We start from the raw sequence: 19124 nt of genomic DNA on the forward strand, positions 1-19124 counted from the left end.
ACCTTTTATGTGCAAGAACTTTTTATGTGCAAATGCGCTCAAATATGTTTTACGGTCAACGTATTTGTAAAGTTATTTAGAACACTAATTGGCTACTTTTGACAATCCCAAAACACTTTTTAGAACAAGACAATCCACGCCACAGAACAGAGAAAATCCATTCTCTGAAAAAGTGTGAGAAAGGAACCCCGCTATCGAAGTTTCATTGCAGCGGTATTATTTTTCGCATGGCAATCTTTTAGGCAGCGTCTTGTGGATCTTATCTGTATTGTAACTGTGTTTGGTTGTAATTTTTGCAGGCTGCTCAAAACTAGAGTCGGTATCAAACATGGCCGGGCGCGGCAGAGGCAGAGCTGCCTTTCCAGAGGTTCGACATCAACTCAGGAGGCCGAAAGACGGTGATGAAGCAAGTACTGCTATTGGACCCGACGGAGATGCCAAGCCAGTAATAAGCAAACCAGAATCGCCGATTCTCCCCAAAGCTAAAGTGCCTGTCGTAAGTTACACTGCGTGCCCAAGGAGGCGCCTCGTTATCATTCGCACCAGAGCCTTCTATACAAGTTGAGGCTCTGATTCGCACCTGCATGAGTGACGTGAATGGCGGGGTTTTGTGGTATTTCTGTTCGACGTAACGTAAATGTGCGTGTAGAATTCGCAGTCGTTTGTGTGTCTAGGGAACTTTCACCAGGTCTTAGTGATATATCAAGCCGGCATCGTCGCCAAGAGTTCCAGTGACTTTCGAAAGAGCGGCCGTAGAGAGCACTTTTTGGTTTCACTGGCTTAACGGCCTCTCGGCGCCTTTGAGAATGCGGCCTGCTGAGCGGAGAAACACTATGTAGTCGTTTAGTTGCGCCTTTTACACAATTTCGGCGTGCATTACGCCGGCTGTGTTATTGTTTTCTTTGCGTTTCGTTTGTACCTTGAAGGCGGGGAGGGGAGGGGGTAGAGAGCGGACCAATGATAGTGTTGCGTATAACTTCGCAAACCGCTTTTAAGTCCACGTGCAAACGAAAAATAGTGTCTTTGTAACTGTAAACGTTAACAAAAAGAGTGTTATACTCATCTCAAGGTCAAACGTCACTTAGCTAAAACGATATAATCTCGTTGAGTAATGATGTGGATGGCCCAGTACTGCCTGCATTGCCCATCACGCGCGTTTGTAAATCCAATACAGATTTCACTTATCCTCCAGTTAAAAGTATGTACGATGAGTACACAGTCGTCGTAAATCCGAGTGCAGCCACAGGTAAAGTTGCACTGCACTGGCACGCTGTAACAATGTTGACAATTGTTGGCGACGTTACAGTGCATGTGGGCTTTTCTAAGGTAGTCATGTAAACTGCTTTCTGTTTGCCTGATGTAGCAGCAGCAATATCTCAAAGGGACCCTGTACACCTCTTTCATCCACACAGTAGACATACGAGTACCGCATGCTTTTTGAGGCAGGCACCTAGCGTCAGATCCTTCGTGCTTGCACACGTGCACAGTTGGCCTAGTTTTATGGGAGCAGAACATACAAGTTGCACATTTTGTCACCTAGGGTAACCTATATTAACAAGCCCAGCTAGCTGCACACTGTTTTATTGCAGTGATGTGATCGGCAGCAGACAGTTTTAAGCTTGTTAACTAGTCAACCTGAAAAGTGTTGGGTGTGCACTTCTTTTTTTTTTTTTGACCAAAAATGTGAAAGGGTTAGTTACCACCAGTATTGGAGCACATTTAAAGGTGCCCTGAATATGTTTCACCCTAAATAGCGATTGCTAGAGTACGTGTTTATGACAACATATGCCAAATATTACACCTTTGTGGGATGCAGGGGCCACACAAACATGCAAAAAAGATCCTTCTTTCTTCTTTTGATTCCCTGCGAATCCTCCTTGCCATTCAAGGTAGCATTGACGTAGCTATGGTTCTGGGATGCAGCCTTTATCACGCAGCTGGTGCTGACGGCTACTGCGCCATAATTGGCGGGTTCCATCAAGTGCTCCAGCCAATCGCCGTTTCTGTCTCAGACCAGTCGAGTGCCGTTGCTGTCTGTGGAAGTAACTATCTGTGTGGTGTCTTTGTTGGAACCAATGTCACCTTCGGCTGTCCGTCGAAAGAGATTAGCTGGGTTTGTACATTTAATGCGTCGTCCACAAGGAATGGATAGTGCTGAAAAGCATGAAGCGCTTTCTTCAGGCAAAAAAGCTCCACATGCAAGGGCACAAGAACCTGGCCCGCACAGTGTTCAACGTGCGCATGAATCAACATACGCCACAGCAGCAAAAACACTTATTTACACTGCAGTTGACCATCTAATGTGCCATTTTATGATTAGTGGGCTGGTAGCCATTCATAGCAGTGAAAAAAACATGACATGATAATTTCTGGTCCGTACTGCTTTGACACCATAATGTTCATTTGAGAGCCACCCATGTGCCCCTGCTTCGTACTTGTTCAGTTTTATGGCGTTTGTGGAAATTGTCCAGGTTACGTGCCAACACTCTCGCAGCAAAGCAGAGTTGTAGTTGTTGAGGTTGCCAGAAATCATGGTCTTTCTTAATGCAACTTCAGTATATTTGAAGCGTGTAATTGTTTGAAATGCATTCTTGCCTCTTTATTACGTTGTTAAAAAAATATAAGTTGCGAAGCCTGCCTGTAGCATATGATTTTTTTTTTTTTACTTTGTACACTGAATTGGTGCTGTTCTAAGCAGTTGCCTAAATCGTGGAGGAAAGGGGGGGGGGCATCCGGACCCCCCTATTGCGCAGAATATTTCTTAAAACCTACATTTATAAAAACGAAATGGCCGCTGATTCAAGATATGCGGCCCCTTTGTGATTTTTCTGGATTTATGCCATAAGCTTGAAATACATGACATGAGTAAGTGCAGGGGAAAAAAATACTGATTCGTGGTGTTTTTGTTGGGTTTTTTTTTTTCTTTAAATTTTTTTGCTTTGCTTTGGGTGAGTTTATGGTAACAATGAGTGTGCACTCCCTTTCAGCAAGAAGATGGCGTGATCAGGGGAGTTTGCCTGCAGTTTCAGAACCTCACGTTCGGAGACTCGCAATACCCCATACTGCTGGGTCTGCTTCTGGACAAAGTGAAGCTGCAGAAGGATGTAGACGAAGTTGCGAATGGAATGTACGAGGTGTGTCAGTTGGGGCCGGAGCAAGCTGAGGTGGCCTGCCGTGCGCTGGTATTCATGGCGGAGATGGAAGTTGATGGCTACAAGTTGCGAACCAAACTGCTGACGAGAATGCAACTGGAGTTCGAAGGTAACAACTGTTGTTTCTTGTGGAGGTGGCCTGGTTGTGCCCCCCCCCCCCTACCTTTCTTTTTTTATTCTCCCTTTTAACAATCCCTGGAGGGTTGCACAACAAAGTACAAGCATTCTTACATTTTTTTTAACGCTCACTATTTAGTAAATTGTACATTAAAACCTCACTATTACGTTTTTTTTTTTTTTTTTTTTTTTTGTCGCGCACCAAACCAGTTTTATGCAAACAAAAACTGCCGTAATCCACTATGTCGCCAAGAAGCATTGCTTGTGCGAGGGCAGTTTTTAACATTTGGAGCAGGCATGAGCACCTTCGAAAGAGTTCAGTGTGAATGACTTGATGAAAAAGTGCGAGAGCTTGAGGGGGGATGCTTTGGCCAATGTCACCCTGTTGTGAGTAAGTGCTGTGATAATGTCGTGACGTCAGGATCACCAAGTGTGTCAGGCACTGTCACTCATCTTAACATAGCTGATTACCTAGAACATTCGCATAGAGGAGACGGGAGGGGAAAAAAAAATCATCACACTACCCTCATCTACAAATGCTGTTGGGACCTATGCTACCTTTCACAGGTACTTCAATTTACAAAGATTAGCGAACACTGAGAAAGGGCTGCAACTGCTTGAAAAGATGCATTATTTCTGGACTCTTAACACTACGTGGAAGTATAACATGGTTCATGGCTGCAACAACTTGGGGCGGGGACTTGTGAAGCATTCTATCTAAGCCCGAGGCAGTAGTTACAAGGTCCCTTCAGCAGGTTTCCAGCTATTGGTGCCTGAAAATTTAACTTGGAATGGATTTCTGCATCGGGGCTGTTTGCCCCGTCTGCAGCGCTGCTGCAAGCCCAGTGATGTGATAGCTGCGCCAGTCGTGCCTAACTGTGCCGAGAGGTAAATCCTGCTACATCCTGCTACATTTGAAGCAATCTGCACCAATCTTGCGCTAAACCGGGCTTCCTTGATGAGGCACGGTCTGGTGGGAGAAGTGCTCTTTACACCACGGGCGTTCAAGAGGAAGGAATCTCTTACTACCGTATTTTTGCGCGTATAACCCACACCAAAAATTTCAGTGGCAAGGTAGGCGTGCAGATAATAGGCGCGGTTTTTCCCTTAGTGCAGCTTCACAGCAATGCGAGTTGTGCTGTAAAGGCCCTACACAGTAACACTAAGCCTTCCATGGCAGCGTTTGCGCAAAATATGCAAGGACAAGAAAGACAAAACAAGCTGTTTCCAGCTTTGAAGAAAGTCATCTTGTCTTACTCAGCATGTCGTTCAGGAGGACAGCTACAAGAGCGCTTGAGGAAAGCGTTTTCTGATAAAACTTCCTTTGCAAAGCTACTCTTCGTGAAGAATGTGGTCGAAGTTTTTACTGATTTTTTTCCTTGGTTTCAAAGAAGTGAGCCGTTGGTCTACCTACTCTATGATGGCATGGTGGCAGTCGTTCACAAACTTTGGGGGTGCTTCATGAAGACAGAGGCTTACCTCTCAAAGAAAGCCAGAGAGTTGCCGTTGTTGCAAACCTAGTCCCCTGCAAATTGGAAAGCGAGAGTTGAGAAGTTGGAGATGACATGTAGCGTGCAAATTCGTCTTGTGAACCCAGAGAAAAATTAGTAGTGGCTTAGCTCTGAAATGCCAGGATATACGTAGCGTGAGCTAGGGTTTAGCAATCCAGTCCAGTCCTGTCCAGTCACTTCTCCTTGCGCATGCTCAGCACGGCTCTTCACGAGCCATGCGAAACGGCTATCAAGCGGCTCCAGTGCAGCGTCAGACTTGGCTACTGCACAATTTAGGCGCACACCTGGGCACGCGCCGGCGCCATTGCGTCTGCCGCGGCTATGACGCAACACAATCCACTATAATCCAATCCAAGCCAATCCAATGTTCCTCGCGCTTGTGCAGAACGGCCCTTAACGGCACACGCGAAATTGCTCAACCTCGGCCAGTGTAGCTTACGCTACAAAACAGACATTTAGGTTGGGTGCTAGAACCTTTCACATAAAATGCACTGAGTACCTCCTGTCGCGGCTGCCATTCGACAATGTCATCTTGCAGAGCCTGCTCTTAAGCCCACAGTTGAGGGAAGAGGAGTCCTCTTGCGCTCATTTGAGGAGGCTCTAGCCACCAGGCTGCCGAAAGGGATCAAACCCTGCGATGTCTTCACTTTGATGGATGAATACACGCTCCTCCAGCTTGAACATGTTGAACCAGATCTGCCTACACGGATTGACGAGTATTAGCAGCAGATTTTGAGCAGGAGGAGGCTCACAAAAAACCAAATTACCTCTCTTGGCCAGGCAAGTGAAGGCGTTGCTTTGCATTCCACATAGAAATGCAAATGTGGGCAAGGGCTTCAGTGAGTATCGCCGGCACATTAATGAAAAGGTTCGGTTGACGATGCAAATGTTAATGGCATCAGGCACATCGTTCCATTCTCCAAGCGCTTTGAAGGAGATGCAAGTCGCCTCAATGTGACACCAGAGGTTGTAAGAGCAGTACAAACGTCGAGCAAAAAATACTGAGAGTGCATTGCAGCTGAAGAAGCTCAGGCAGCTAAGCAGCGGTGTCTTGACCCAACCAAGGCTGGTCCTAGTCACGTTGGGAGAGAGGCTTCAGCAAAAGGTGAAGACCGAAAAAAAAAAAATGCTCACGAATGCGGAGCTACTAATTAGCCACAGCATAAGAGCTTCAGTGATGTCGAAAGCAGACAGTCTCTTCTAGCTGAGGATAAAACAAGAATGGCGGCAGCACTGGACAAAATGGCACAAAAGAAAAGTTTAGACCAGTCACGATAGTACTACTTTCAAGCATATTTATTTTGAGAAACATGGATTTAGCACAAGTGCCTGTTTCGTATCATAACAAGTTCTGCTTACTTAAACAAGTTCAAAGGCGTTTTCAGTGGATCTAGTAATGTGTTTTATTGCTATGTAGTCGTTTTTAGCTTCAAAATGTTCTAATTTTTTGTATGTACATCAAACTGTCCGCATTGTGTGACTGTGTTTCGTTGGTAGTGGTTTTATGAGAAGTTCTGTAGCCTACCGAATCGAATGCTATCCCGATAGTCATTTTTTTAATTAAAAGTCAGGTTTTTTCGTGATTTGTTGGCTCATGTAGTGAATGTACACACTTGCACGAAGGGTTTTGGTGCTTAGGGCATTCATAATCACTGTTAAAAGATATCTGTGTGGCAGAAACTCGTCTGCACCGCAGGCATTTTGCTTGTTTAAACATTTCTGTGTGCCCAGGATGCAGCTTTTGGTGGTCCTGTTGGTTGTTTTCCTCCCCTTCGAAGAATATTTCTCAAATCTTAATGCTGGTTCTGGCTCCTCCAGAAGCGGATTTTGCTGCTGCAAAGCCTACGTTTGGCTGCTCCGAAAGCTGCTCGACCCAATCACATTACTGCAAGCCTTATTGGTTGCGGGATTTTCTTTTCCCAGGCAAAACGTTCTCCTTCTGTGGTCTGCTGAAAAACTAACCAGCGATGGTCTAGTGTGGGGATTTTGAGGGGCGTTGCCATGTTAAATTTCCACCCGTTGCACGCATTGTTATGGCGTGTTGTTTGGACACTCCAGGTGTGTTCTGAAACGATTGAGAAAAAAGCCTTCGTAGCGTTTAAAGGCGAGTAATTAGTCACTGCTATCTCAGTCATTGCTTCCAATTGTTCTATGTTTTTTCGTTTGTTTGTTTGTTTGTTTATTTATTGCCTTTGTGGTTTTAGAACACAGCATTGATGCTATGGCTAAGGGAAACGAGCTGCTTAATTGGAGAAAAAGCTTTGTAAATGGTGGCTTAAACCAGTGGCTATGTATTGTCGGTGGCTCGTTCACTATTGTTTGCTTTACAGGATTTGAAGAGAAAGCCGTGTCGTCACCTCAAGCAGTGCTTTGCAACGCCATCCTTTTGTGCGGTTTCTACACTCGATGCCTCTTACATGGGAAGCCAATAAATCCCCTCAGAGCCCCCACTTGGAAGTACCTCACATACATGCTGGAAAGTCGCAAGCAGTTGTTCCTGAAACATTGTTTCCAACTGGTATGCAACATTCTTTTTCTTGTCTTGTTTTCTTTTTTCAACCGAAACCGCAAGCAGGCAGTGCATGCCCTTTTGAGTGCTTCTTATGAAGCCGGAATCTGGATTTGTGAATCTGTGTGCATGGAGGGCAAGCTTGCTTGGGGATTTAGTGGCACCAGAAGTCTCATTCCCTTCTCACAACTGTGGTCATCGGGCATTGCTTGAGACTTATCTGTAATTGCTTTCTATTGTTGCGGTCATGAGATGTCTGGAAGCATCAACTGACCTGCTTTCGAACAGCAGTAGTGGCAGTACTTAACATGGTTGAATAAGTGTCACAAAGCTTGCAGCCAGTCTGATGTGAAGATGTCTGCCCCTTCCCCGCCTGCGACATTTAGTGTAACAGAAAAAAAAACAAACAAGCACCATCAAACAGGATCACAGTGACAATTATAATTGCACATGATAAAAATCCCGTTTAGCTTGCATAACTCGTGTCTTTTCTTTACTTCTGGTACTTCACCCAAGATGTTGGAACAGAACGAAAACCAGAACATAAAAATGAAGAACACGATATTTTTTGACTGGAACTAAAATAAAAACGCAACGTTATTTATTGTTTCATTCAGGAGCGAAACTGAAAAAAAATTTGTTTCGGTTTTCAGTTTGAGTGGGAAGTTAATGTATTTCAGGAATAATTTCAATTTCGATGCAACAAGGTGGGAGATTGCCGTCAGTTCACTTATATAAAATTGCCCTTCGTATTGTTGGTGCCCTCGCTCTCCTTTGGCGGGCTTGCTGCCTGCTTCCACACTCTCCCCGTCTATCTCGACGGTCAGTGCTGAGCACCCCAGCTCCCCACGTCATTGCCGCTTGCGTCTGCTGCGATAAAGATGCTGGGGCCCTATTTATTCATTTGCTTATTAAAAGCCCACATTCCCTCTAAACCATGGTTGTTATAAACACACCGTTTATAAACTGTTACACACCGTTATTATAAAGAATAAAAAATAAAATCTTTGGCGGGAACAGCAGCATACACAATTAGCAGTGAACACAGCAGATTACAGCCGCACACTCAGTGGAAACAGCCACAGGTCATGTTGTGCTTGTGTGTAAAAGCGGTCAAAGTGCAACAGGAAACATTTCGTAGGGGTGGAAAGAACAGTGCTAGGCAGGACATTTCTATCTTAAATAGTTTTTTTAGAAATAGACACTTGGAATACGGATGTGCAAACAAATATTCGTTGATTGATTGATTATAGGGTTTAACGTACCAATGCAACGTAGGCGATGAGGCACGTCGTCTTGGAGGGCTCCGGATTAATTTTTACCACCTGGGGACTCCGACTTCTATTCTGCTCTACGCGTAACGCCACTGTAATTGAAATGGGAAAACAGATGTGGACTTACGTTTGGTTCTTTACGAATGCACGCAGGTAAAAACTTGGTGCCCACATTTTTACTCATAACACATGCCTCAGTTGTCGAAATCTGGCTCATATCTGTCATTTTGGCAGGAATGATGTGGGCACACTACTACCTTAGCAGCCTTCCAAGTTGCCGCCTAGCAGTCTTGGGCTGTAACTAGTTACTAGTAACGCGTTACCGGTAACTAGTTCCTTTTTTCAGTAACTTGTAACTGTAACTAGTTACTTTTAAGTTGGAGGAACTTATAACTGTAACACTGTTATTTTTCACAGAGTAACTTGATTGATTAATTGTAAGGTTTAATGCGCTGAAGCAACGCAGGCGATGAGGCGCTGTAGGGGAGGGCTCCGGATTAATTTTGACCACTTGGGTTAAAGGAGCCATGAAGAGAAAACACAAGTTTGGTTCATTCGAAAGATTGCCTCGTTAGAACCATAACGACACCACTTATAACGCAAACTTCGCTCAAATAAGCTCCATAATTAGGAAAAAAGGAAATGACCATGCGACCCACCAGCTCATTTTCCGCAACAGAACCTATGATGTCACTCGAGAATGCTCTGCGATTGGCGGAGGCCGGCAAAAGCAAACGCATGTTAGGCAGGGCTTACAGTTTGCATAGCGAGCTAAATGCCCGTGAAACATACTGCACATTCTTTTTATGACAAAGAACGGTGGAGTAAACGGTTGAAGTTCCGAACGAACACGCAAGCGTGTATGCCAATGCGTACGAAACTACCGCCAGCCAAACTCGACATCTCGCCGTCACCACCGTCGCGCAGACGAATTTTCGGGTACAAGGCTCTTCGGGGCCAACGAACCGTCCCAGCACGCACAGCCGCGACCTTGCTTGGTATCGTAATCCCTTCACAGGAGGTTGGCCGTCATATCGCCAACCAGCAAAGGTAAAAATAGAAACAAGGGGAGTAAGGAACACAGAGCAGCAACGAGATAGTGCCACTCGTCGCACAGGTTTCAATATGGAGGTCGTGTTGGCTTGCTGCTGTCGTTACGAGCTCGTTTACAGTTTACAACCACTGAAAACTTCAGTTTGTTCGAGTACTTTACAATGAAATTTGTGTTTTGAAATGCCCATGTAGTACGGGCAAATCGTCGAGGGAGTGCGACATCCCTGTCGGTGAGATCTCCTTTCATGTGCTGCCCAACGACGAACCTCGGCGAAGCAAGTGGCTACGTTTTGTGAACTTTGCAAACGAAGGAGAAAGAGAGCTAAAGGAAGTACGAGTGTGCTCGCTTCATTTCCTAGGAAGTGATTACGGCAGGGACCCGGACATGCTGGCACTCGTCGCCGACTTCGTCAAAAGCGCTCTGACCTTGGGGAAAAAAATTGCCGTACACACCGCGCATTGACGCTTGAATCTTTCTGGTCGGAGCAGAGAGCTCGAGCGAACGGCTTTCCATACACGATACCGGCCAACTGGCATAAGCGATACTGCTACTGAAATTGAAAATACGGCACATACGTACCAGTCTGTATTCGTCCGTCGCGACAGGGCTGACGAGGCGGCGGTGCCAACGGCTGGGCGTTCGTCTGTTGTGGCTATCGCGGAATGGTCGTTTTCCCGTCCACCGCGTTTCCCACAACTCTTGCCGCTCGTGCACTTAGAAGCATTGAGCGTTCAAGTGGTGTGAGGTTGTTAAATGCAAGCCCGAGCTCCTCTGCAAGAGTTTTGTTCTCTGGATCAGGCGATTTCATGACTAGGGCTGCGGGTGCACTAGGTTTTACTAGTATTTTTAAAATGGCCGCCGTCTCGGTCGACTCCCGCGTGTGGGTGCTATATGGAGTCGACATACTAAGTATCTGTTTCATGGACCGGCTCGTATGACGCCATTGTTCACGTCACGGAATGTGCAATTTTAGCGGGAGATTTAAAATTTTGGCTTAAATTGCCTTATTTCTCAGTGAATAAAGCATCATTTGCTTCCGGGAAAGCGCTTGGGGTACTATGAAACACCTAATCTTTCGAATAAAACAAACTTTTGTTTTCTCTTCATGGCTCCTTTAACGTGCGCCAAAATCTCGTACACACGGGCATTTTTGCCTTTCGCCTCCATTAAAAAAGCGACCGCCGCAGCCGGGAATCGAACCCGCGACCTCGTGCTCAGCAGCGCAACGCCTTAGCCACTGAGCCACCACGGCGGGTTCACAGAGTAACTGTAACAGGAAATACCATTGGTTACTTCTTTTGATAGGAAATATCCATTAGGTACACAGAATGAAGGCCGATGTACAGATTGTGCTTTCTCCTTTTTCGGACTTTTATCTCTCCGCCTGTCATTTTTCCGCAACACGGTTGCTTTTGCACTTTTGCAGTTTAGGAAAGAAGGACGCTACAAGGGTGTATTATCTTTCGTGCAGGAGACCGAGGTCGGAGGTCGGTCTTAGAGAGGATGTCTAAAACTATTCCTTCGTCTTGAGCTTGCAAAAACAAACAAAAGAAAACTGGAAAGTAGACCTTTGAAAAGAGGGAAGCTCTCGGTGCCAACTTTTGAGAAAGAACTCATACTAAGTTAGAGTGAGTTATGCAAAAATATTTCCCAACACTAAGGGTGCATAAGTAAAAGAGGTTGGTGCAACAAGATGAGGCGGGCAGAACGATTGTTGGTGTTGGGCTTGAGCGCGCCCTTTTTAGGTTTTACCACGCGTACCTTTGTCTACCTGCACCCCTTCGTACGTTAACAAGAAATTAACTATATCATTTGTTTTGTGATTTATTGCTTAGTTTTATACTGTAACGGAAAAGTAACGGCATTACTTTTCCACAGTAACTGTAACAGTAACAAGTTACTTTAAAAAAAATGACACCACCTTCCCGCGCAGGAACCCTGAGTTGATGCAAAGCATCTCGGAGGTTCCGAAACATTCACGAGATTGGGTATCCAAATAACGGAAAATGACGGAACTCCGGACGGCGCAGCGTGACTCAACCAAAGCAGCAACTGAGGGAGCGGCGCGCGGACTGGGTTTATTATATAGAGCAGATGGAGTGGAGAGAGGAGACGCTCATGCGCGCTTATCGCACAGCTGCGGTGATGAGTAGCGCACTACCGCATAGCTGGTGTGGAGAGGGGGAGAGGAGGAGCAGCGTGCTCACTATCACACAGCTGGCGTGGAGAGAGGGAGAGGAGAAGCGCACGCGCTATCGCACAGCTGGTGGGGAGAGGGGGAGAGGTGCGGGCGAACGACAGACGGACGACAGAGCCGAGAGCAAGAGATGCTTTGCATCTAAAATTCTGTAACAGTAACAGAGTTACTTTTTTGGCTTTGGTAACTGCAACTGTAACACTGTTACTTTTTGCTGGTAACGGGCCCATGACTGCTGCCGAGTAGATATTTTTTGTGTGCATTTTTTTTTAACTCACTCGTGTTTTGTTCCGTTTTGCAGTTGAAGAGTAGGGTCAAGTTTTTTGTGCGACACAACCCTCAAGAGCTGGAGGAGTTCCTTCTGAAACTGCAAGATCTTGTCCTCGACGAAAAGGAGCCCAAAGAAATGCGATCTGAAGCATTGGACATTCTGAAGTGCATATGGCAAGAGACCACACGGCAGGAGCTACTTTCGAAGGCCGCAACCGTTGCAGGCCAGCCAGCAACCGTTGGTGGCCAGCCAGCAATTGCCGGAGGCCAACCAGCCACCGCCGGAGGCCAGCCAGCAGCAGTTGAAGCTTGACGTTGTGTTTAGTGGCTTAGTGCATTGACTTGTGCTCATCTTAATGTTTGTGCCCACTGAAATACACTGTGGTGCCAACAGGATTGTCTTTGCTCATTTCGTTTATTTAGTGTTAAATAAAGCACTGAAAAACTTGCTTAAAAATGCTACAGGCAAAAGAACCGAGTCAAATTTGAACATAGCTGCAATCAGCTCCATTAACCGAGTAATAAATTAATGGGCCTCTCATTTTTAGTGTCATTTCAGTTTCATTTCTCAATTCAGTTTGTCATTTTTTTAAGTAGGAGGAACTTAACAGTAGCCAAGTACAGTTATTTGTTTCGTTGACAACTGTAACGTACAAAGGTCCGGTGGAGTAGAGTGTATTTGCATGCCTGTAAAATGTTCGACTACTTAACGCAACTTGATAACTCGCGTCCATTTGTTTGCGCTACCTGCGCTACAAATGGACGCTTAGCCTAGTTTGTTTTTTTTTTGGCAGAAAGGCTTCCCTTGACAGGCAGTCGAGTTAAGGTCAAGACTAATTCTTCAAACAAGGAAGTTTTCTGAGAAAGCTGTATAACTTTTCTTTGTAGTCATTGGACCATATTCAGGAAGACATTAAATTTTTCCTTACGAAGATGAGGTTGATGGCTGGCATCATGGAGGGATAATGTACGGGACGTTGATTTGAGGGATGATGTACTGCGATGTAGAGCTTGACACAGATGAGGTTGATTACGGATGAAAAAGAAACGAAAAGGCCGTGGTGATGACCCGCACTCTTCTGCCATTACTCAGGTGTTGTCTGCTAAGCTTGTCAACCATTGGCTATTGCCCCTGGGCCAATATGCAATGGTAATTGTGACCTTTTTCTAAGCAGGTATATGGTGGACACAGGAGTCTACAATCCTTTTTAGGTTGACGCCAAGGAATGTTTGCTCTGAAATGCAAGCTTACCTCACCCCGCACGGGGCACCTTGAGTATTCATGGTGACGGTACTGGCGATACCGCGGACCCCGAGCCCCCCAACATAAGCTGTGACCTACCGTGGTGATGTGTTTTTAAGGTGAAGGGTAGAAACCTCTAACGGTGGCCGTCGGAGCCTTGGTCAAGCTCCGGCCGATGGGCTCCCTGCCTGTCTACCAGGCAGGGAGCTCCGGGACCTCTTTGACTACCAGGGTAACGTCAAAGGAGAAAGTACCCCCGTCTCCCTGCTTTTATACATACTGTATGATATTTTCTCAAACCCCCCCCTCCAATGATCGGCCTCCCAAAAGAGGCCGCACCGAAGTACTTGCTAAAGAGAAGGCAGAACATTTCTATAAACATCTTGTAGTTCATTCCACAGGGGACACCCCTGTTGGCAAGAAGTCAGTCATTCTTTTGGCCAAATGCATTGAGTCTGTTGTCGGCTCAGACTATGATGCTAAGAAGCTTTCATCCGGTGACCTACTTGTTCAAGTAAAAAGAAAAAATCAAAGCGAAAACCTCCTGAAACAGACCACGTTGGCTGACCTGGCTGTTACTGTGACTCCACATAGAACTCTCAACTCCTCTCAAGGTGTAATCTCAGAAAAGGAATTACAGTCTGAGACAGAGGTGGAACTTCTTCAGGCGCTTCAACCTCAAGGAGTGACCTCTGTCAAACGAATTGTAATCCGTAGAGCAAATGAAGAAATCCCAACAAAGCATCTTGTCCTAACATTTGATTTCACAACCCCACCTGAAAAGGTCAAAGTGGGCTTCCTAAGCTGCAATGTACGACCATATGTCCCTAATCCCAGGCGATGCTTCAAATGCCAACGATACGGCCATGGAACTCTTATCATGTCGAGGAAAGCTGACTTGTCCTAAATGTTCAGAGTCTGACCATTCGTCGGATGACTGTCCAAACAGCACAGTGAAGTGCCCGAATTGCAGTGGCCCACACGCTGCTTATTCGCGAACCTGCCCAAAATTCAAAGCCGAAAAAGAAATTCTACAGATGAAAGTAACAGAAAACATCACCTTTGCTGAGGCCCGCCGAAAGCACAAGCTGCTTTTGGCCACATCTTATGCAGACGCTGCCCGCCGGGGGCTGGGGCGGCGTTTGGTCAGCACAGCCACACAGTGCAGCCTTGCTGCTGATGTGTTGCTGTCCCAGCCCCCAGCTGAGCAGCCACCTGCTGCCTCTACAACACCTGTAGAGGCTGCGGGGACCCCGTCTCTTGCTGGACTGCCTTCGGTAGTCCAGCGGTGTCAGGACTCGCCCAGTGTGGCGACTCCAGCAAATGTGGCGATTGGGATCGCCGCTGGGAGCTCTGCCGCTCTCACTGTTTCCTCTTCACCTGCCCTAGGGACACCTGAGTGCAGGGAGATGGAGACGGGAGGGCCCACAGCAGCGCCCGCGGCGCAGGCAAACACCCGACAGAGTACCAAATCAAGGGGCCCAGTCCACTGGGCACCCCCTTGCCTTCAGATGACGACATGGACGTCGAGCCCTTCCGGCTTCCATCCCAGCGGAAGGAACGGGCTGCGACGTCCAGGTCAGTAGAGAAGGCCAGAAAACCCCTTCCAAGAGTCCAAGCCCCAAAAGACCCTACATAAATAGTCACACTCCAGTAGCTCCGAACACATCATAATGGGAAGAGAAAATATTGTTCAATGGAACTGCAGAGGCCTTCTGAATAATCTTGATGACGTGTATGAGATTCTGCATGCCAATCAGCCAAGTGTAATGTGTGTTCAGGAAACACACCTGAATTTCAAGAACACAAATTTCTTGAACAGTTACTTGATATACAGAAAGGACAGGGATGGCTGCACGCACTGGGGGTGTGGCCATAATTGCCCGGAAATCCTTAGCATGCCACCCTGTCGCTCTGAACACTGTCCTTGAGGCTGTGGCAATTCGAACAATAATATTTAATAGGTTAATAACGGTATGCTCCATATACATTCCGCCTGATGTTGCACTTTCAAGCTCTGACTTCGAGGCACTGGTTGACCAGCTGCCCGAACCATACATTCTTACAGGCGACCTTAATGCTCACAACTCTCTTTGGGGCTCTTCTCGCACGGATGCCCGAGGTCGCCTGATAGAGAAATTTCTTACATCTTCAGGAGCATGCCTTTTCAACAATAAACAGCCTACATACCATAACATAGGACACAACACATACTCATATCTTGACTTGGCGATTGGCTCTGCAGTTCTCTTTCCTCTTCTCGAGTGGGGTGTGGGCACTGACCCATATGGCAGTGACCACTTCCCCACCTCACTAACATACATAGGTAAAGGCCCATGCAGTCCATCTTCCCATAATAGGTTCAATGAAGCACGAGCTAACTGGAATACATTTACAGAGACATCCAAACTACACCACACATCCATAGGACACCTACACGTTGAAGAAGCTACCCAACTGCTCACGGCGCACATCCTCGACGCCGCCGAAAAGTCCATTCCCCACGCCTCTGGTGCCCCGCGCAACCAGCGGAGGCCGTCGTGGAATGAGGACTGTAGGCGGGCGCGAGAGGCCCAGAACAAGGCGTGGGGTATCCTTCGTCGGTACCCCACGTCGGGAAACCTTAAACTCCTACACAGACACACGGAAAGTATGGACACGTATACGCAAACTCAAAGGACAACAGACACACAGCCTGCCCCTGGTCATGTACAACAGGGGACACTCTGGAAGACCAGGCTGACACACTCGCACAACACTTCCAACACGTGTCCAGTTCAGCACACTACACGAACACTTTCCTGAAACATAAAGCCTGTTGTGAAAAGAAGTCCCTACACGACAACAACAAATCACAGACTTCTTACAACTCCCTGTTTTCACTACATGAGCTGAGGGCTGCTCTGAGCACGTGTAAACCCTCAGCTCCAGGCCCAGACAACATCACATACACAATGATACAACACCTGCACGCAGACACTCTTCTAACACTCTTACACCTATATAACAAGATTTGGCTTTCGGGGCACATTCCAAACTCTTGGAAGGAGGCTATAGTTGTAGCTTTCCTGAAGGAGGGAAAGGACCTGTCGTCCCCCTCAAGTTACCGTCCTATTGCCCTGACGAGCTGCCTGTGCAAGCTCTTCGAGAAGATGATAAATCGCAGGCTCGTGTACTTCCTTGAGTACAACGGTCTTCTCGAAGGCTGCCAGGCAGCTAGGCTTCAGGGCGGGGCGATCCACGAATGATCAACTCGTAGCTCTTGAATCGTATATTAAGGATGCCTTCGTGCATAAACAGTATGTCGTAACTGTGTTTTTCGACCTCGAGAAGGCCTACGACACCGCTTGGCGCTACGGGATCCTCGGTGACCTGAAGTCTTTCGGTGTTTCGGGCCATACGCTCAACACTCTGGCTAGTTATCTGTCCCACAGAACGTTTCGCGTGAGAGTTGGTAGCGCACTGTCAACGATCCATGTGCAAGAAAACGGCGTGCCGCAAGGTGGAGTTCTAAGCTGTACTCTTTTTATAATTAAAATGAACTCTCTTGGGAAGGCATTGCCACCTACCATTTCTTACTCTATGTATGTAGACGACATACAGATATCTTTTAAATCTTGTAATATGTCAATCTGTGAACGTCAGGTCCAGCTTGGTGTTAAAAAACTTGCCAGCTGGGCAGACATGAATGGTTTTAAACTCAATCCAGGAAAAAGTTCTTGTGTTGTGTTCTCCAAAAAGCGCGGGATCCATCCGGACCCAGATATTACTCTGAATAGCGTTTCAATTCCTGTCAAAAAGGTGCACAAGTTTTTAGGCATAATATTCGATAACAAGCTAACATTTGTCCCACACTTGAAACATCTTAAGCAAAAATGCATAAAAACTATGAATATTCTCAAAGTTCTCTCCCACCAGTCATATGGTGCAGACAGGCAACTCCTTCTTCGGGTTTATAGCGCCCTAGTGGGATCCCGCTTGGACTACGGCAGTGTTGTATATGGGTGCGCAACAAAAACGGCACTAAAAATGCTGGACCCGGTGCTGCATTTAGGGCTACGCCTCGCATGCGGTGCTTTTCGCACTAGCCCTGTCCAAAGTCTCTATGTAGAATGCAATAAATGGTCCCTAGATCACCAGAGGGTGTACATGGACGTTTTATATGCCTCAAAAATCATGTCTATGACAAATCATCCTTTTACTCCGACCATTAATGATGCATCCTCACAGCAACTCTTTTTAAATCGTCCATCAATCTCCATGCCGTTTCATCTAAGAGTGCGAGAAGAAGCCTCTGAGCTAGAAGTCTCGTTTTCAGGCATTCACAAGACGCCCATCATTGATTCAATTCCACCATGGCATCTCTGCCCTGTGTCATGTGACCTTTCTTTTATGCAGTTAAGCAAGAACAGGTCATCAAGGATTGCGATTCTGCAGCATTTCTTGTTTGTGCAGCATAAGTACCGCTGTGAAGAGTTTTACAGCGATGCGTCTAAGACTGCAACTGCTGTGGCTTGTGCTGCGCATGGGCCAAACTTTAACGTCAGTAAAACAATGAACCTTTGTAGCAGTATATTCACAGCGGAAGCATACGGTATTTTAATGGTAATAAATCACATAGTCCAACATCAAATCGTAAAATCCATCGTGTACACGGACTCTCTTAGCGTTGTACAAGCACTTGCATCAGGAAAGCATTCTAAAAACTTTGTCATCAATCATGGTTTTAAGGCTATCATGTCTGCATATGCATCAAACCTTCAAATAACTTTCTGTTGGGTTCCAGGGCACTCTGGAATTGCCGGGAACGAAACCGCAGATCGAATGGCCACTGCAGCTACACTCTTGAATACAATGGACATAGCAACAGTGCCATACACAGACATGATGCCACACATCAGACACCAACTTCGCAACAGATGGCAAACACACTGGAGTGAACAAACAGATAACAAGTTACACGTTATTAAACCACGCTTGGGACCATACACCACTGACACACGCAACAGATACACAGAAGTTGCCCTTGCTAGGCTACGGATAGGGCACACACATGTCACACACTCGTATCTCCTCACGGGGTCTTCAAGACCCCAGTGTGGCAGGTGTGGAGAGGCCCTATCTGTAGTTCACATACTCATTCAATGCAACGCACTTCACACAACACGACGCAAACACTTCCCACAGCTATACAGACCACGTCCCACTACACCCAGCGTTTTTCCTCTCTGACAATCCCATGTTTTCTATCAAGTGCGTTTTTAAATATTTAGAAGAAGTTCAATTTTTAGACCTCATTTCAAACCACGCGTGATCACTCCCTGGCCCTATACACCAGCCATGCTCATTGTCGTTTTGTGATTTTACTTTTGTTTTTGCTGATTTTACTTAGTGTTTAAGGTTTCACCCCTCATATACGACTATTGTTTTGGCGCTCTTTGCCCCAGTTGGCCTTGCGCCATAAACATCCAACCATCATCATCATCAGCAAGCTTACCTCATACGTCTGTCTCGAATGGGGAAGCGGCCATACTGGAGCTAGTCCCATAGATGGAAATGAAAAAAATGTTTGACGTAGACAGCACAACTGGCTATCAATCTGTCCCTCTTTTATTCCCCGACACAGTTTGCAGTGACACAAGTGACTAATTAGCAGGATTCTTTTTCCTGAATATATATTAGAAGTTCGGGGCGTAGGGTGCTTGGATTCACAAATCAAATCAAATTTTCACAAGCTGCTACAATCAGGGTGTAAGACGCACTGGTGCTGTGGCTTCGTTTTGGCTACCCCTTTGTC

The 19124-nt window shown here is 46.3% G+C and overlaps 1 protein-coding gene across 1 annotated transcript; it reads left to right on the forward strand.

Moving 5' to 3' along the window:
- Window positions 1-68: 68 nt before the first annotated feature.
- Window positions 69-12480, forward strand: LOC144178510 (uncharacterized). The gene is made up of 5 exons (XM_077706424.1): window positions 69-213; window positions 300-496; window positions 2988-3261; window positions 7111-7298; window positions 12116-12480. Exons 2-5 carry the CDS (start codon window positions 329-331, stop codon window positions 12395-12397), a joined length of 912 nt encoding a protein of 303 aa, XP_077562550.1. The 5' UTR covers window positions 69-213; window positions 300-328; the 3' UTR covers window positions 12398-12480.
- The last annotated feature ends 6644 nt before the right edge of the window (window positions 12481-19124 follow it).

This window comes from Haemaphysalis longicornis, unplaced genomic scaffold (assembly GCF_048455015.1).
Source record: "Haemaphysalis longicornis isolate Haplotype H1 unplaced genomic scaffold, Haemaphysalis longicornis Haplotype H1 scaffold_4, whole genome shotgun sequence".
NCBI lineage: Eukaryota > Metazoa > Arthropoda > Arachnida > Ixodida > Ixodidae > Haemaphysalis > Haemaphysalis longicornis.